The sequence below is a fragment of the Lutra lutra genome, chromosome 16 (genome assembly GCF_902655055.1).
Source record: "Lutra lutra chromosome 16, mLutLut1.2, whole genome shotgun sequence".
Lineage (NCBI taxonomy): Eukaryota > Metazoa > Chordata > Mammalia > Carnivora > Mustelidae > Lutra > Lutra lutra.
In genome coordinates, this window is record NC_062293.1 from 59157859 (window position 1) to 59176162 (window position 18304).

Sequence of the window (18304 nt, forward strand, 5' to 3'; positions counted from 1 at the left end):
CTTTTTATCAAATAAATAAAATAAAATCTTTTCTAAAAAGCAACAACAAAAAAAACCCAAGAAAGGGCACCTGGGTGGCTCAGTTGGTTAAGCAACTGCCTTCGGCTCAGGTCATGATCCTGGAGTCCCGGGATTGAGTCCCACATCGGGCTCCTTGCTTGGCGGGGAGTCTGCTTCTCCTGCTGACCTCTCTACTCTCATGCTCTCTCTCTCTCAAATAAATAAATAAAATCTTTGAAAAAAAAACCAAGAAAATATGAATAGGGAAATAGCAGGTATGGGTGATTACTACAGAGGAAATCAAACAGGACGGTAGGACAGGGTGTCTGGTAGGCTACTTGGCAGGTGAAGTCCTGGGGTACCTCTTGCAAAATGGACTGGAAGGGGGCAGTCCCGAGAGGGGAGGGCAAGCTGGCAGGGGCTGCCGGTGGTGTGGACTGGGTGGGGACGGTGGGACTCATACCTCTGGGTCTGGTTATGGTGGAGCCCTTTATCAGGACAGGGGACCCTGGGGATTTGCGGCTGGCAGGTGGCCATCCCAGGTCTGGAGCTCAGGTGGCCGGGGCTAGAGGCACAGACTGGACAGTCATCTGGGTTTGAGCTGGCTCTGGGTTCCCTGGGACTGCCGTATTGAAGAACCACAAGCTTGGTGTTTAAAAAGAGAAATTTCTGGGCACCTGGGTGGCTCAGTTGGTTAAGTGACTGCCTTCCGCTCAGGTCATGATCCCAGGGTCCTGGGATCGAGTCCCGCATCGGGCTCCTGCTCTGCGGGGAACCTGCTTCTCCCTCTGCCTGCCGCTCTCCCCTGCTTGTGTGCTCTCTCTCTCTGTGTGTCAAATAAATAAAATCTTAAAAAAAAAAGAGACAGAAATTTGTGCTTACAGTTCTGTAGGAGGGAAGTTTGAAACCCAGATGTCAGCAGGGGTGTCCTCTCTCTGAAGAAGCCGCTTCTGTCTTCCAGCTGCTGATGGTCCCAGGCGCTCCTTGCAGCTTGTGGAACCGGGGCGTCGGCCCGTCCTCATGGGGCACCTGCCCTCCACGGCTGCCTCTACATGGCAGTTTCCAGTCACGCTGGGTGAGGGGCCACCCTAGTGACACCCCCTGAACTTGATTACGCCTGTCGACCCTATTTCCAAACACGGTCGCAATTCACAGGTGTGGGGATTAAGACTGCAACATAGGTTCCTAAGGGAACACAAAAGAGAGGTCATAGCATCAGAACGAGAGAAGAACTAGGGGCTCTGACTTTTAGGAAGGCTGGTGAGCCCATGGAGAAATCTGAGAATGAAACGGTCTCCAGGTGCACCTGCCCCATAGACCGAGGTAGAGCAACAAGGGCAAAAAGGTATCTGTAGAACTAGGCTGGACGGCAGGTGTCAATGTCTTTCCCAGATGCCAGGCCAAGGGAAGAAGCAGAGCCCGGGTAATGCAGACAGGTTTTCAAGAAATTTGGTTTGGAAGGAAAAGCGTGACATATGGAAAGAACTAGAAGGGATGGAAAAGTATGGTCACAGCACAGTGGAAGGAGGCTGGTGACTCAGAAGATATGCCCTGCCTTTGAAGCCCCGCTGGCTTGTTCCGCGGCTGTGTGGTCTTGGGCTGGTTGCTTAACCCCACTAAGCCTCAGCTTCCTTATCTGGAGAATGGGGATAAGGACGGCACTCCCTTCCCAAGGTTGTCATAAAGAATTAACGATTGAGGGTATCTAAAATCCTTAGCTCGGGGTGTGGTGCATAGGAAATACTGAATCAATATTAACTCATATTACGAACAGAACAAGACAAGGAGGAGGTTTCCAGGAGGAGGAGGTAAGCAAAGTCAGAGGCAGAGGAAAGGTCAAGGATCTGGCAGTGCTTGCTGAACGTGGAAGAGGGGACTGGGAGCAGAGGTACTTGAGGTTGTAGGTCTGGAGCAGCTGAGAAAAGGGAGAGGAGGTGCGAGCAGCGAGAAGTTGTGTGTGTTGGGGCAGGGAGTCGCCGGGAGCATCTGGGACGAGGGGCACAGCCAGCACCAGCTTCTCGATCATTCATTCAGTGTCTCGGTTTGATACCAGCATCTTCACCTCCGCCGTGCTACGCCGGGGCAGCCGAAGGAAACTTCTCCAGGTGAGTGGTGGACACCGCAGAATGACTGTGGGTGCGTGGTCATGTCAGCGAGGAGCAGCGGGTGGAGGGGGAGGAAAACAAGGGGCTTATATGTGGGCTCTTCGGGTTTCGGGATCCTGGGGGCAACTGGCTGGAGAGAGCCGGCTGGGTCTGCTGGGAGGTGGGAGGGGCTCAGGGATGGACATGCAGGCTGCAGAGGGGACAGGTGGCCACCAAAACCAATTAGGAAGGGCTTGGGGACCGTTGTCGAAGACCTGTCGGGGAGGGCAGGGAGAAACCAGATTTGGTAGGGAGGGAAGGAAATACAAGGAAGCAGAGGCCATGAAGACTGCTTCACCTGGTGTTTGATAGGGCTGCGAAGGGCGAGGACAGCTAAGGAGATGGGTGTGGGGGTGGGGGGTGTTGCTTTCATTTTGTTAAACACCGTGAACAAGACAAGGCAAGACGTTGAACTTGAGGTGGACAGAAGTGAATGGAGAGAGAGTGGCAGAGGAGGAAGGCCTTGGGCTAGAATGCCTGGAGTCCTTCCTAGCTCTGGCTGGTAAACATACTTAAATCACCAGAAGAAATCGCACGGGGAAACCCTTCAACAGAACAGGGAAATTAACTGCTTATCTCTGTGGCATCTGCTAATTCCTGTCTGTGGAGATAAAGAATGTCAGTGTTTATGAGCAAGAGTTCTTAACTGCCCTCACCCGGGATCCCCTAACACTTTCTTAACCTTACCGCAGGCAGGGCTCCCCTTCCTCCAAACTTCCCCTCGTCTCATAGTGCAGCGAACCAGTCTACACCAGAACTCCCTCGGCACCTTCCCTGCGCTCCCTCTGCTCCCGGGGCCACCCTGTGCGGTCTCTCGCTTGCCTTGCCCCAGCCCTGCCCTCCTGCTTCTGCATTCTTCCAGGCAGGGGCCGGACACAGGTGCCTCGGTCCTAAACAGCCCGAGGGAAGGCGGTCATTTCTGCATCCTTCCCGGCCTTGCCTGGTGATTCTCACTTTCCCCCTCTTTTCTGTCCGCGTTGAGACAGAGAGAACCGTCGCCTCGGGAAGGGCCGCAGGGTGGAGCGGGACGGGGAGCAGGTGCCCGGGACTGCGAGGAAGCCGGCGCCGCCGGGAGCGGCCGGCAGAGGGCGCGCCGGCACCGGGATTGGCCGCTGCCGGCATGCGGACCCGGGGACAGGGGACGCGCACGTGGAGCCCGCTGCGCCTGCCGGCACGAGGCAGGCCCGGGAGCAGCGTCCGGTTAAAAATACGCGGCGCCCAGATCGCGGGGTGGGGCGGCCCCGGAGGGAGCGACTTCTGGAGCCGCACCAGGCCGGGAGCGACACTGCAGCTGGCGGCGAGCGCCCGGGCCCCCTCGAAACCCGGGCGGCCGTCGCGCGGGGACCCCCGTCTTTCCACGTGCGGGGCGGGGACCGCGCAGCTTTCAAGAAGCAGCGAGCGGCGTTGCCGGCGTCCAGCACGCCGAGTCCTTGCGCCGTGCGGTTCACGGCCGGCCGGCCGGGGAAGGGGCCGAGGCAGGCGTGCCCAGGGAAGCAGGAGGGTGTGCCCGTGAGGTCGCGCCGAGGGTCCCCGACGCGCGCAGGTGGAGGAGCCCGCGCGAAGGCCTCGAGGCCGCAGGGAAAGGAAGAAGGCGGACGGAGCGGCCCGGAGCTGCCCGGACGGCCGCGGCGCGCGGGACCCCGAATCGGTGGGGGGCCTGCGGGTGCCCCGGGGGCGGCTCGCGGGAACCGCCTCCCTCGGGCGAGGTCGCACAGCCATGGCAGGGGCGAGGGCCGCACGGAAACGGAGCGCCGCGGTCTGCTCTGAGGCTTCTACCTCGACAGCAAGACTGAGCGCGACTGCGAGCGGAAAGTCGTCGCTCCACGGCGCGGGCGGGCACCGGTGCCGGGCGTGCGGGGCGTCCCCCGGGGACAGGCGAAGTGCGGGCACCCGCCGTCTCGAGGGCGGAGGGGAGCGGTGCCGCCCCCAGCCCGTGCGGAGGCTGCCGGCGCTGGCCCCGGCCCCCCACCCGGGTCGTCAGGGGCAACCCCGGAGCAGCGCCCCCTGCCCCGCCCTGCGCGCAGAGGCCAGGTGGCCGTTGGGTCGCGACCAGCCCGTTTGATTTCCCGCGGCCGGTGGAGAGGGGCGGAGGGGGAGGGGAAAGGGGCCGACGACCAATGGCTGGGCTGGCGGCGGTCATGTGACGGGTGCGGGGTGGGGCCCAGGTGTACTTACGGGGCAGCGAGCCGGGGGCCTCGGCCTCCGCGCGAAGTCCGGGAGGCGTGGCCGGCGTGCGGGCGGGGGTGTGGGCTGCTCCTCTCCGATTGGCCTGTGGCCAGGAGGCGGGGCCTGCGCGCGCCGCGGCTGCGGGCTGCGATTGGCCTCGGCCTGGGGCCCGCTGCCGGCGTGCGGGCGAGGCTCTGGGCGCGAGGACCGACCGGGGCGGCGGGTTCGCGAGCCGGGGGGAGGGGCCGGGGCGGTGGCGGCGGCGGAGGAGGTGGCGGCGGCGGGGGCCGGTACCGGACCCGGCGGGATGAGCGAGGCGGAGGCGGCAGCGGTGGCGACAGCGGCCCCCGCGGCGACGGCAGGGGTGGTAGCAGTGGTGGTACCGGTGCCCGCGGGGGAGCCACAGAAAGCAGGCGGCGGGGCGGGCGGCGGCGGGGTCGGAGCCGCCTCGGGCCCCGCCGCCGGGACCCCCTCGGCGCCGGGTCCCCGCACCCCTGGCAACCCGACGACGGCAGCGTCGGGGACCCCCGTGCCCCCGGCCCGGAGTCAGGCGGACAAGCCGGTGCTGGGTGAGGGGCGGGCGCGTGCCAGAGCCGCTCTGCGGGGTCGACGGGCTGGGGGAGGGGCATCGCGGAGCCCACGCGGTCCCGAGAGCCGAAGGCTGGCCTGGCCCTGCGGCTCCAAGGACTCGCTGGGCTGGGGGCAGCTGAGCTGAGTGAGTTCCGCGGGCGGTAAATCCCGCTGTGCCTTCCCTGCTGGGGTGGGGAGCGTGGTGGGCGGGTCCCGCTGGGGCCTTGGGCACGGCCCGGCCCCGCGGCGGGACCCTCGGCCTAGTCCTAGCCGAATCTCAGCCAGGGAAGCAGGTGCCCTGGAAGCCCTTCCACTGGGAGGGCCCGACTTGGTGGGCCCGGCAAGTACCTGGTTCTGGGTGCGGGGCGTGGATTTGTAGCCCACGAGGAGCCTGACTTAGAGTTGGAAGGGTCTTGGAAGCCCGGGCCCCGCTGTGTGGGCGCGTCCATTTGGTGGACGTGGGATCAGAAAGCAAGCCTTGGAGTTCCTGGGAGAAACCGGTGGCTTGAAGTTACGCGTGATCGGTAAAGGGGAGGCAGGCTGGATTTGCGGACTCTCCAAACTGAGCCCAGCTCGTCTCTTCCCTCCCTTCCCGCTGCGTCTCTGCCTGCCAGCAATCCAAGTCCTGGGCACTGTGAAATGGTTCAACGTCCGGAATGGTTACGGATTCATCAACAGGTATCTGAGAAACGCGGGGAGGGGGAGGAAGGAGCGTTTTTCCGAACTGGCCGGTGGGACTGGACACCCTCCGGACTCCTCTCTCCCGGCTGCTGAGGCACATGGTTGCCCTGTCCAGCTGACGCTGATTGAAAGTCTTTAGCCGCCATGCAGACGTGGGCGAGATGAAGGCGCCTGCGCACCTCCAAGGGCAGCGGAGAGTTAATGACCTAGGAACCTAGCAAACCTGGCTCTGCGCTGCCTGCTCGCTAGCGTCTGGCTCACCTTGCGGTTTAGTTTGCCTCGCCTTTGGGGCAGAATGTACCTGCTGTCTTCGCCTCGGGGCTCCAGGCTGGAATTCTCACTCATTTCCTGTTTCGGGCGCTGGAGGAGCCCTCCCCTGACTCATGTCCCATAGAGGGCTGCTGGCTCATCTGCATCCCCCCACCTGACCCTGACCCGGCTGAGGCTGGGGAGGGGCGCGGCCGGCGGCTGGCTGGGGAAGGAAGCCAGCCTCGGCGCAGGCTGCTGCTTTCCTTCATTTGGGCATCTCCAACCCTCCCGTTCTCGGGGAGGGGCTACAGTGGCAGATTCTGAGCTGAGCCAGGTCTCCCCCAGTGGGCCCTTCCCCAGCCCGGGCACCCTGCCCAGCCCATCCCTCCCAGGAGGCCCTAGTTCCCTCTTAGCAGGCTGACCTTTGTGCAGATCCAAGTGCCTTAAAGCCAGCACATTTGATCTAGGGAAGGATCCCTCTCTAATTCTGGAAACCGAGGGCTCCTGGGAAGTTCTGGAGAAAAATCTCTCCATTCTCCCCTGCCCCCCCATGGGGTGCTAGGATAAGCTGGGGTATTAGGCAAGTCGTGATCGAGAATGGTCAAAAACACTCTTCTTTCCCACCATTGGTCCCTCGGTATGTTGGGGTGGCGGTGGCTGACCCTGGGGTTCACCCCTGGGCTGAGGGCGAGAATAAAGTATTGGGGATGTTTAGAGTAGCCCCTGGGAACACTGTCCTTTTCTCAGACTCGTTCTGCACCTTGACCCCACACCCCCATCCACACTTTATCCCTCCTTCTAGACTATAGAAGGGAAGACCTGGAGAGGAATTTTCCAGCCGTGATAGGGGCTGGGGCGGGGGTGTTGGCCAGAGGTAGCTGCTCGGCACTGCCAGGTTCTAAGGTGCCCCTGGGGCAGAGAAGTGAGTCCTCCGCAGGTAAAGAGCTGGCCCAGCATCTTCAAGGTGACTTTGCCTCCCCCTCCTAGGAAACTCAGGGTTTTCACTGAGGTTTTTGCTATTCTTCCCTTCATACCAGCTCCCAGCTCTTATCACTCCCTGGGCCTGTCTACCCCCCCCCCCCCAGGGAGCCCGGGGTGGTGGGCGAGGATGGGCCTGCTCCTTTGGGGTCTGGCCACCCGGGGAGGCCTCCCCGAAGCCCCTCCCAACAACCCCTCCCGTTCTGCAGGAATGACACCAAGGAGGATGTCTTTGTTCACCAGGTAAGAGCTGGGGGGCGGGGAGTGGGGAAGAACGCACCCCCTCCCGGAAGGCCTTTGCCATCATCTGCCTGCTTTCCCCTCACAACAGCATGCCCGCCAGGAAGTGGTCCCCTCCTCCCCCTCGCCTCAGGTGCCTGTATTAACCGCCATTGGCCCCACATGTGTCACGCGTTCTGCGTGAGAAATGCGCTTGTTGCCCCCCGGCCATGGCGTGCTCACTCCCCACGTTGGGACCTGTTACTCAAGAATGAACCCTAGGCCTTGTTCTGAGAGAGAGGACACAGGGTGGAGCTACTTTCGGTGGTTCTCAAAGTGTGGTCCCTGAGGCAGCAGCATCACCGGCCCTGGGAACCCTCGCCCACCTCAGGGCTGCTGCAGTGGTCAGGCTTGGGGGAGGGGCCGCCGTCCGTCTGAAGGGGTCTCCAGGTGATACTGGTGCGGCTGCAGCTTGAGAACCACCACTCTGGGGGTGGGAGCTCTCGGGTAAGAAGCACCGGGCACTTTGCCTGCTCTGCAACTTAGGACAGTCTCTGCCTCTGGTTTTGCTTTGAGTTCCTGCTTCTGGCCTCCCTTTGGGAAATCCCTGAGGGCTGAAGGGAGGGGGGAGTGTGTCCCAGGGTCAGTGCTGAGGGCGAGGGTGCTGGGAGGCGTCTGGTTTGCCTCTGGTTTGCGGCTTCTCCCCCACTGAACTTGGCCTGCCTCCGCGCTCCACCCCCGCTGCACCCGTGATGGACGGTGAACAGAAGGAAATGGGGTGGCAGATCCAGCAGGGGTGAGGGAGACTCCGGGCCTGCTGCCCTCACCTTTCTCATGGCCTTTCCTCTGCCAGACGGCCATTAAAAGGAACAACCCCAGGAAGTTCCTACGCAGCGTTGGAGACGGGGAGACAGTGGAGTTCGATGTCGTGGAGGGAGAGAAGGTTCGGGCTGGGGCGGGGCTGGGGCGACCCTCCCTAGGGCCCTCTTCCTCGGGCCAGTTAGCCCAGGCTATGGAGTGGAGTGGGGCAGTGATGTCCCGAGGATGGCTGGGGCCTTCGCCAGACATCCTAGAGCCCTTGATGACTTCCAGGTTCCTTTGTCATGCACCAAGCACGTCTAGTGGGTTCTACTGGAGTCCGGAGCCCGCCCTCTTCCTCCCCGACCCCAGCCCGCAGGGTCCAATAGCAACTACCCAAGAAGGGCGAGTTAGAGAGGGGCCCTTCCTCAAAGCGTCCACAAGCAGACCCGGGCCATTGGAGGAGGGCAGGAGACCGCGGCCTGGGGCTGCTGCAGGGCAGCTGGAGGGGGTGGATTTACCTGGGAGGAGGGGAGGCGGGTTTGGGGGCGTTGGGTCGTGGCTGGGGCGAGCTCTGCCGTGCTCCCCACCTCTCCCCAGGGTGCCGAAGCTGCCAACGTGACCGGGCCCGGGGGTGCGCCCGTGAAGGGCAGCCGCTACGCCCCCAATCGGCGCAGGTTCCGTAGGTTCATCCCCCGGCCTCGCCCGGCTGCCCCCCCACCCATGGTGGCAGAGGCACCGACCGGTGGGGCAGAACCGGGCAGCGAAGGCGAGCGAGTTGAGGACTCGGGGCAGAGGCCCAGGCGGCGGCGCCCACCTCCCTTCTTCTACCGAAGGCGCTTTGTGCGAGGCCCTCGGCCCCCCAGCCAGCAGCAGCCTATAGAGGTGGGGGTCCTGGGCGTGTGGAGGCTGCTACCGCACCCGGGGGAGGGGTGGACACAGATCTCTGGGTCTGCAGGGAACGGGTCCAGATGCTGGGGGCCCTGGACGCTGTCGCCCCTCCCCCACTCCCCCCCCCCCCCCCGGGCCTTTGCGTGCTCCTAGGGCACCGACGGGGTAGAGCCCAAAGAGACGGCCCCATTGGAGGGGGACCAGCAGGGAGATGAGCGCGTGCCCCCTCCCAGATTCCGGCCTCGGTACCGAAGGTAAGGCTCCCTCTCCCAGGCTGTCTTCCCCTTGCCGTCCGGCATTGGTGGGTGTGGGGGGGTGGAGAGCGAGGCTAAGAGGAGCCTGAGGCTGGCGGCAAGGGACCAGAGCAGCTGAGAGATGGCTGCTTAAGTGCCCAAGGGGAGGGGGGGAAGCCGGCTGGTTTCCCTCCTCTGGGGGAGCCCTGGGAGGGAGGAAGATGGAACCCACCAGCTCGCTGCCTGCTCCAGGGTCTCCCAATTGTCTCCCCAGGCCTTTCCGCCCCAGGCCACCCCAGCAGCCTACCACAGAAGGTGGGGATGGCGAGACCAAGCCCAACCAAGGCCCCACTGATGGTTCCCGGCCTGAGCCCCAGCGCCCACGAAACCGCCCCTACTTCCAGCGGCGGCGGCAGCAACCCCCCGGACCCAGGCAGCCTATAGCCCCGGAGGTGAGGACCTGGGCTGCTTGGTGGGGGGCAAGGGGGGTAAGAGAAACAGCCCCAGCCCATTTCCTTTCCCTTCTCTGCCCCTGTAAACCCCTTCCCCCACACACCAGGGAGCCCAGACTGCTGCTGCTGGGTCCTCTACCTTCAGGCAGGTGTCCCCCCAGACCCCCTTTCACTCTGCTTGGAGCCCCAGCCTCCCTGCTTGTGGGAGGAAGGGGAAGGAAAAACGTGGAAGAAGGTTCAAGTTGGGGGCTCTCAAGAGTAAGAGGGTCTCAAATGACCAGCCCTGTTCTCTCTAGACCTCAGCCCCCATCAACAGTGGGGACCCCCCACCCACCATACTGGAGTAACTCCAACACGAAGGACCCCCAGAGCTACCATCTGGTGAGCGGCTGCACCCGGGGGGCAGGCCCAGAGATGGGATGCTGGGCCTGAGGAGGGGTCCCCGGTCACGACTTGTCGCTGTCTCTCTCTCACGCAGGTTATCTGCCAGTTTTTCCAACCGCCCTGTACCCCACCCAGCATCCCCTGCCCCCTTCCCAGAATTCATGACATCAAAACACCAGCTCTCCCCTTTTCCTTGAGACTCTGGAGGGCCGAAGCAACAGCCTTTTGCTTTTTCTCTGTCCCTACCAAGGGCTGAAGAAAGGGAGCCATCCTACTGTTAAGAAGCACAACGTCCCTCCCCTAAATCAGGCTGTGAAGGAACCAGCCAGCTCCTACCTCCTCCTGGTTGCTTTTCTCTCCCACCCCAGTTTATTTTTGGTCTCTCCTCTAGCCCCTACCTCTGAAGCCATTTAATGAACTGTCATGTGCCACCCGAGCCTCCAGTAAAAACAAAACCAGGCTTTCCCCATGGTCTTGGTGTCTGCCTCTCTTCTGTGGACTCGCCGGTACCTCCCTGCCAAGGGGGGCGGCAGAGGGTGGAGGGCTGGCCCGGTGGGCGGGAGCCCTCCTCCTGGGCGCAGGTCTGAGGGTGCCTCCCCCCACCCGGGGAGATTCACTTGTCCTGTCCCTACCCTGGGGCTGACCTCTCCCCTGCAGGAATGTTCTGGAAAGTGCCAAAGGCAGCGGCTGCCACCCGGGGCTGCAACTTACTGAGCATTTACTGTTCGTAAAAACAACGACCAGGGGCACCCGGCTGGCTCAGTCAGTAGCACAGGCCACTCTTGATCTTGGGGTCATGCGTTCAGGACCCTTGTTGGGTGTAGAGCTTACTTTAAGGGGAAAAAAAAAAAAAGGCAACGACTAGAAGCAGAAATGGGGACAGAGTGAGCACAGCCACAGGATTCTTGGGCCTCGAGCTAAGGCAGGTAGAGAGGGACAGCAGGATGCAGAGGGGACCAGGGAACTGCAGTCCCTGTCCAGCCCGTCCCGGGTGCCTCCACGACAGGACGCATGTCGCAAACAGTGACTTTATGTATGGATCTATCTATCTATCTATATATATCTATATGTATATATATACATTTAGTACAACAGACCTTTGGTTTCTTCTTTCTACCCCTTCTGCAAACATATACAAAAATATCTGAGGGCTCCTCCCACCCCGTGTTTACAGGCAGCCTTTCAAACTCCTCTTGCCCTTAGTTGGTCAGAAGCTTGTGGGGAGAACATCCTTGAAGGCAGAGGAGAAGGGAGTGAGGGGCAGTCCCTCTCACCACACATGGGCACACAGCCCTCTTGCCCTGGAAGGTTGAGCGAGAGAGCCGAGCCTGCCAGGAGAGATGAGCTTGGGCTTTGGGAGGTGCGTCCTTGTCTGGGAGGGGTCAAGGCGGGACCCCCTTCACCCAGAGTCTATGTGGCAGGAATTCAGAGAAGGTGCCCGCGAGGAGGAGGAGTCCAAGATGGCAGAAAGCTACCTTCTCTGCTCCAGTCCTGCTCCTGCTTCCGTCCCACCGGGGGGCTCTCCTCCCCACAACCCCTTCTCTAGCAAGGGACAAGAATATTCTGGAAGGGTGGCCAGGTGGGGGCGGGGTGGGCTAGGAGGGCGGGGGGAGTCCGGAGAATGGCCCACCCTGATGGCCACAGCCTAACCACGACATAAATAATCCAAGAGTCACGCGAGGGGAATGGGGGATTGCTCAGACCACGGTCCCCACCAGCTTCCCACTTCTACCAGGCTGCAGGGGTGTCGCCCTGGGAGCAAGGAGGGAGAGCGGGCCGCAGGGCTGCACAGGAGAGGAGGGGTCCCCGGAGGGGCAAGAGCACGGCCCCTCAGTCGTTCTCATCGGGCCCCAAGTACTCGAGCTCTGTGCTGGGTTTCACCTCCTGCTCTAAGAGGGACGGTGTCCGGTGGAAGTCGGCCGAGATCTGGTCAAACGTCCGGCCTCGGGTTTCAGGCACTTTTAAGAAGGTGAAGATGAAGAAGCCAAGCAGGAGGACGGCGAAGAGAAGGAAGACGTAGGGCCCCATAGCCTCCTGGGACGGGTGGAGAAAGGGGTTGGCGGAGGGGAGGGCCGGCGCGCTCTCGGGAGCAGGCGCCCAGGGCCCCGGCCAGTGGGGGCATGATGGACACGCAGGTGGCTCCCTTGCAGGCCCAGGGAAACCGGGAATGAGTGAAGGAAAGGATCTCCGTCCCCTGCCTCCTAACACCTGTCCTCGTTTCCCGCCTGGAGCACGGTAGCGCCGCGGGGAGCAGATTCCCAACCGCTGGCAGTAGGAGCCCAAAGCCGATGGCTTTACTGTAAGTTGGGCTGCACTTGGTTTTGAAGACCCCTCGCTGTTAGCCCATGCCCCTCAGTTCCCTTCTTTCCTGGGACTGTGGGTGCTTCTCAGAGCCCACGTGGTCCACCAGAGTAATTCCCAGCCAGGAGGGGGAAAGCAAGCGGGCTGGTCGTGACGTGCCCCCCTCTGGCCTAAGGAGCTGAACACAGGGACGAGGCTTAGGGGACCTACCGCCACATACTGGAAACCCATGCCAATGATGAAGTTGCACGTCCAGTTGGAGAAGCCGGCCACGGCCATGGCCGCTGGCCGGGGGCCCTGGCTGAACAGTTCGGCCACGATGAACCAGGGGATGGGGCCGGGGCCAATCTCAAAGAATGCCACAAAGCCAAAGATGGCCACGATGGAGACGTAGCTCATGGCAGGAACGCGCTCCTGGGGCAGGCGGGGAGGGAAAGGAATTCAGGCTGCAAGGAGACCTGAGGTCCGTCCCTCCGGGCTGGTGATGGACGAGCCCGCCACCCCAGCTGGGCGCAGGCCTCTGAGCCCTGCTGAGTGTCTACACCCAGCTGGCTGTCGCACTGCTGCCCTACGCAGGGGATGCGGATGCCCTCTCGGTCAAGGTGGTCCATCCTCTCCTGGTTCTGCAGCAGCCCCTGGGGAGTGACCGTTCCTGGGACTGGACAGGGGCTCTCCGTCCCGGCCCCCAGGACAGCCTGCGTGCCTCGGGAGCACCCGGTCGCCCCAGGGATCACAGGCAGGTGTTGAGGACTGGCCCTGGCTGGGCGCAGAGCCTCCCGGGGCTGTTCCCGGGGGCTGGACCGATGCCCCCCACCTCCACCCCACTCCTGCCCCGGTTGCCCCAGGCCTCACCAGCAGAAGCAGCGCCAAAGTCATCAGGATGGCGCAGCCGCACATTCCCGCAAGGCCCAGGAGGTGCAGGGTCCGGCGTCCAGCCCGCTCCACCAGGAACACCTGCCGGGAGCGTCAGGGCTCGGTGGGGGTCCTCGGTGGGGGGCCTCTGGAGCACAAGAAGTGGGGGGGGGACCCAGGGGAGGAAGGCTGGGACATCTGGGGGACGCGAAGCCAACGGGGGAGGAGACACCATCCATTACCGAGACCAAGGTGAAGACCGTGTTGACCACCCCGGCCCCTATGGTGGCATAGGCCGGCTGCCCCACCCCCGCTGACTCAAAGATGCTGGTTGAATAATAGAAGACCTGCGAGGGGAGAAGAAGGAAGGGGGCTGGCAGTGTGTCCCTCGTTCCCTCGCAGGCTGCGCCACGCTGGGACCGCCCTGCACTGGATCCCCCGGGGGGGCGGGCTGTGGGCTCCCCTTCTCCCAGGCTGCGCCCCACCCCCGCCCCGCCCGAGGCTGCCCACCACCTACAGCGTTGATGCCCGACAGCTGCTGGCTCAGCTGCAAGACCACCGCGATGACCAGGGGCTGCCGGTGGGTGCGGCTGGCCAGCAGCTGGAGCAGGGACAACGGGCGCTCCCGCTCCAGCTTCCGCTTCTCCTCCTTCAGCTCAGCCAGCGCACCCGACACGTCAGCCCAGCCGGTCAGGCGCTTCAGACCTACAGGTAACGAGGGTGGGGCCTGAGTGGATGGGGCGGGGGAGCCCCCCCCTGCAGAACAGGTGCTAGAAAGGTGGGGGCAGTGGGGGGAAGCTCACTCTTCCTGGCGGGCCCCTCCAGGTTCCGGATGATGTAAAGGTAGCGCGGGCTTTCCGGGCAGAAGGGCAGGAGGACCAGCTGCAGGAGGGCGGGCAGCACCGTGATGCCCAGGAGCAGGGGCCAGAGGGTGGTGGTGCCCAGCATGGACTCCAAGCCGAGCACCTGGGGGAGCACGCGTGGGAAGGAAAGGGGGCAGGCCGTTCAGCCAAGAGCCCCCACTCAACCCCCCACCCCCAGCCACCCAGTAAGGCCAGGCCCAGTCACCTGGGCGATCAGAATGCCAATGACAATGGCCAGCTGGTTGAGCGTCCCCAAGGCACCGCGCAGGTGAGTGGGGGCGATCTCCCCCACGTACATGGGCACCAGCCCCGATGTGAGCCCTGGGCAAAGGGAAGAAGACAGGGGTGAGGGCACTTGGCCACTCCCACCCCCAAGCTCAGAGCCATCGGAGGAGAGCAGGGTGCCAGGCGTGGTGCGGGGCTGGGTGGGTACCTGAGTAGGCGCCAATGAGGAAACGTCCCAGAATGAGCATCTCATATGAGGCCGAGGCTTTGGCCAGGCCCATGAGGGCGCCCCCCAGCACCGCCAGGATGTTGTTGACCAGCATCGCCCTCTTCCTGACAGACAAGGAGTGGGGCCGAGAGTTGGGGTGCCAGGCGGAGGCCCTCTTCCTGCCCAACCCCAACCCTCGCCCACCAGCCCCATACCTTCCTAGCCACTGAGAGATGACGCCAATAAGGAAGGAGGAGATCATGCCGCCCACGGAGAAGATGGCCACGGAGAGAGCCCAGAGGGTGGTGAGGGTGCCTGGCGGGATGGAGCCGGGTCCCTCAGGCCCCTGCCTCCCCAGCCACGTCTCATTGTAGCTCTGCTCAATCACCTGGTATGTGTGGGGGAGACAATGGAGGGGTGACAGCCTGCGGAGACCTTCCCTTTGGCTCTCTCCCACGCTGTCCCCTGCCCCCTCCTTGTTCGGACAGCCCACTCTGTCCCCCACAGACCCCTCACCTTCTGCGGGGCATTGATGACCCCAATATTGTAGCCGAACTGCAGGGAGCCGAGCACAGCAGAGAAGACAGCAAGGACCAGGGTCCCAGTGACTCGCTGCTGGGGGGGTTCCCCGTCCTGGGTGGGCAGAAGCAGAGAGGAGGCGGGTCACACAGAATCATGATTTCTTCCCTTTGTCCAGGGGACCGGGCCCCGTTGGAGCCTGAAGATGCTGGGCTCCATCCAACATGTTGGCCGAGGGAAACTGGGCCATATTAGGAATAGGGATGAGGAACTCAGTGTAAACAGCAGCAGTCACCGGACATGTCACCGTGCATGAAGGAGAAACGGGATGTCTGAGTCCAGCGAGCTGAGAAATGTTTGAAGATCTTGACCTCACTGTTTCTCGGTGACCTTGGGGGAGGCTTTTGGCCTTAAGACTGGAGTTCAGATTTGTGTGACCTTGGGCAAGTCACTTTCCCACTCTGAAGCTAAGGTTTCCTCTGAGTCAGGGGCCCTAGGAATGATGTTGCCTGCTCTGCCTACCTGTCCCTGAAAACGAGAAAATCAAAATCAAATGCTAAGGGGATTCCTGACGGTGCAGGATTTATAAACCGACAAGGGCCTTATCACAGGCCTCTGTCCTCTTCTGTCCCCTCTGGGGGTGCTCTCAGAGGACTCCTGGAGGCCCCCAACACGCCCAAGAAGGACAATTCCAAAAAGGACATCGCGGTCATTCCTGCCCGCATAGGGCCCTTGGGGTGGCCGTCTCTGTCTCCGCCCCGGGCTCCCCTCCCCCTCTAGGCTCTGCCGCAGGGGGCGGGGGGCCGTGCCCAGCTTCTGCCTGGGAGAGCCGTGCCCAGGGGATGGGGGCGGGAAGGTGGTGCGAGGGGCGGTGGCAGCGGTGGCCGCTCGCTGGCGGCACACACTGTCTCCAAGCCGAAACCTGAGCTGGGGGAGGGGGGGCTGACACTCCCCTCAGCCCCTCCACCAGCCATGGGGCCAAGGGAAAGTTCAGCGTCCTGGAGGACGGCCAGGAGTGGGGGTGGGGGCCCACGAGAGCCTCTGCTCCTCGAAAAACTTCCCGCGAGCCGGGACACACGGACAGCTCCAGGAGGGCAAGACCAGCCCGGATCTGCTTTCTCGGGCTGGATCTGGGGCAGGGTGTCCCCGATCCCGGCGCGCCCCGCCGCGCCCTGGAGAAGGGGAGAACCCTGGGCTCGGGAAACCGCGGGGCGGCCTATGTCCCCGGACGGTCCCCCCAGACCCACTCAGCCTCTTGGAAGGACTGGAACCCCACAGTCACGGGTTGTCCGGCTCGTGTATAAATAGCCAGGCCCCCACTTCCCCCACCCCCTGCGCCTGCGCAGGGACCGCCCCCTAGCTGACCCCAACCGCGACCCCAGCCCGAGAAAAGCGGGCCCTGCGCCCCCGCCCCGCCCCCGCATGCTGAACCCTACTTCCGAGCGGATCTGTTGGAAGCCCGACGGCATCTTGTCTCAGGAACCTGGGGCGCAGCAGCTTCAGTTAACAGGGAGGCGACTGGGGGTCGGCGGCCCCGGCCCGGCGGGCAGAGGGCGCGGGGGCGACGGGCGTCCCGGAGCGGCGTGCGGAGGGCGAGACCGGCGGGACCCACCGCCGCGAGCCACGGACCCAGAGAGCGGCAGGGCTCCCGGGGATCTGGCGGAGCCGGGCTGGGGGGAGAGGCCCGAAGAGCCCCCGCAACCCTCCACGGGCCACGCCCTTCGCATCACCCATTGGCCAGGAGCCCGCCCAGAAGCCCACGCCCCTCCCTAGGCCCAAGGCTCAGAGTCTGGCCCGGCGGCGCGGGTTGGCCGGCGAGGCCCCGCCTCCCCAGCGTGCCCGGCTACACGCGCGGGGTGGGTGCCTGCCGGCCTCCCACCGCGAAGTTTGGGGGAAAGGGTCCCGGGACGCAGGTCCCTCCCCACCTCGCGTGGGGACTCGGCCTGGCAGCCGGGCTTGGGGCTGGGGTAGCGCCGGAAAGTGGGCGCCGCGGGTGGGGACCGTGGGGTCGGGGAGGAGGGGATGCGGCAGGCACGCTTGGCCCCGGAGAGAGCTCGGGCGGCCCGGGACCGCGCGCGAGCGGGCGCGCGGGGTGGCTGGGGAGCAATGGCCTGGAGTAACCCACCGCGGCTATTTTTAGCTCCCGCGCTGGGAGACGCCAAATGTCAGGTCCCCGGTGTCCCGGCCGGTCCCCGGCGGGGGAGGGCAGGGAGACGGAGCCTTAAAGGGTCCGAGACGTGCTTCCCACGTGGGGATGGCCCTGGGGCACAGGAAGTTCCGTCCCCAGCGCGTCGGGTGTCGGGGCTTGACGGTCCTCCTTCCGCGCATCCGCGCTCTGGCCGCTGCCTGTCTGGCCCTTCCCCTACCCCGGTTCCCCGCACTGGCTCCCGGAGGCGGCCCGAGGGACAGCTGGTCTCACCAACCACGCCACCGGCCTGAGGTCCCTGAGCTGCCGCGAATGTGCCCGCCGCGTGGACGACTTGGACACGCTCTCCTGAGGCCGCTCGGGGTGTGAACCCTCCGCGAGGAGGGCGCGACCTGAGAGCTGGCGCTTGCGGACCGGAGCGCGGCCCGGGCGCGGCGCACGGGCCTCGGACGCGCGGGACTGTGGTGCCACCTGGAGGGAGAGCGAGGATCCGCAGCGCGTCCGGGCGGAGCCGTCTGGGGGGCCCCTGGCCGTTGCCGGGCCACCTCTCCAAGGCTTCCTTACGTGCAGCGCAGGCCCGGTTCTGCAGCTCGGGATCCGGGGATTCAGCTGCCAGCAGCACGGGGGAGCTCCCATGATCCGCATGTCCCCACCTGCCCTGCCTCCTGACCTCCTCTCCCCATTGGGGGAGCATCCTGGAGGTCATGCTCCCTTCCTCCCCCCCACAACCCCTCCCCCACCAACACGCCCTGTCCAGCTAGTTACCGGCATGGGTGTGTTGACCTCCTAAACGCACATTCGTCTGCTCTTCTCCACCTGGACTGCTGAGGTGTCGTCTGCCCACCGTTACCTCCCGCTCCTTACTTTCCCCTGTGCGGAGGGCGGAGCTCAATATAAAAAAAGCTCAAGTTCATCACTCCCTCCCCAAAAATCAGTTGTTCTTTGTTGTCCCCACTCTCAAGTTCAAACCCCTTTTCAGAGCGAAAAAGACCTGCCTTTCTTGCCCCATCTCTGCCCCACCTTCTAGACTCTATCCTCAGGTTCTAACCAATCCCTAACTCCTTGTACCAGGGCACACCATGCCATTTCTCCCCTGGGTGCCCTTCAGAAAAAATGCTCATCCTCTCTCTGAAACCTTTGCTGGCTTTTTCCGGAAACAAAGCCCTGTGTCCCCGATGTAGACTACTGGCATCATTTCTTCTCTGTACTTCAACCTTGAGAGAACGTCACCTTGTGTCCCCAGCTGTGTCCCCAGCGTCCAGCCTGGTGGCGGGCACTCAGCACCTGTTGAGTGAATGCATGACGGTCTGGTCCTTCTGGCCAACAACGCAGCTTGGGGAACAGTCACCAAGGAGGGAACTATTGGCTGAATGGCTACACCTGTCTCACTAAGGGGGTGTCGATGAAGAGCTAAGAGCTAAGCAT

At 63.5% G+C, this 18304-nt stretch overlaps 2 protein-coding genes across 2 annotated transcripts; one reads left to right on the forward strand and one right to left on the reverse strand.

The window, feature by feature from the left end:
* The first annotated feature begins 4554 nt into the window (after nucleotides 1-4554).
* YBX2 (Y-box binding protein 2) lies at nucleotides 4555-10237 on the forward strand. The gene is made up of 9 exons (XM_047706279.1): nucleotides 4555-4879; nucleotides 5495-5558; nucleotides 6998-7031; nucleotides 7861-7950; nucleotides 8406-8690; nucleotides 8850-8950; nucleotides 9204-9381; nucleotides 9678-9762; nucleotides 9860-10237. Exons 1-8 carry the CDS (start codon nucleotides 4618-4620, stop codon nucleotides 9726-9728), a joined length of 1065 nt encoding a protein of 354 aa, XP_047562235.1. The 5' UTR covers nucleotides 4555-4617; the 3' UTR covers nucleotides 9729-9762; nucleotides 9860-10237.
* A 540-nt stretch (nucleotides 10238-10777) lies between these two features.
* On the reverse strand, nucleotides 10778-16813 carry SLC2A4 (solute carrier family 2 member 4). The gene is made up of 11 exons (XM_047706265.1): nucleotides 16170-16813; nucleotides 14731-14847; nucleotides 14430-14602; nucleotides 14215-14339; nucleotides 13987-14102; nucleotides 13722-13884; nucleotides 13436-13623; nucleotides 13161-13265; nucleotides 12919-13020; nucleotides 12277-12480; nucleotides 10778-11799 (listed from the first exon to the last, which is right to left on the reverse strand). The coding sequence occupies exons 1-11, from the start codon at nucleotides 16200-16202 to the stop codon at nucleotides 11596-11598; spliced, it is 1530 nt and encodes a 509-aa protein (XP_047562221.1). The 5' UTR covers nucleotides 16203-16813; the 3' UTR covers nucleotides 10778-11595.
* Between the last annotated feature and the right edge of the window lie 1491 nt (nucleotides 16814-18304).

What these genes read in the sequence shown, in the direction of transcription:
- YBX2 (XM_047706279.1), top strand. Translation starts at nt 4,618, where the DNA reads ATGAGCGAGGCGGAGGCGGCAGCGGTGGCGACAGCGGCCCCCGCGGCG. An exon ending in GGCGGACAAGCCGGTGCTGG is followed by an intron (nt 4,880 to 5,494) that starts GTGAGGGGCGGG and finishes TCTGCCTGCCAG; the next exon opens with CAATCCAAGTCCTGGGCACT. An exon ending in TTCCGGCCTCGGTACCGAAG is followed by an intron (nt 8,951 to 9,203) that starts GTAAGGCTCCCT and finishes TTGTCTCCCCAG; the next exon opens with GCCTTTCCGCCCCAGGCCAC.
- SLC2A4 (XM_047706265.1), bottom strand. Translation starts at nt 16,202, where the DNA reads ATGCCGTCGGGCTTCCAACAGATCCGCTCGGAA. An exon ending in AGCTGTCGGGCATCAACGCT is followed by an intron (nt 13,266 to 13,435) that starts GTAGGTGGTGGG and finishes CTCCCCTCGCAG; the next exon opens with GTCTTCTATTATTCAACCAG. An exon ending in CGGTCTTCACCTTGGTCTCG is followed by an intron (nt 13,021 to 13,160) that starts GTAATGGATGGT and finishes CGCTCCCGGCAG; the next exon opens with GTGTTCCTGGTGGAGCGGGC.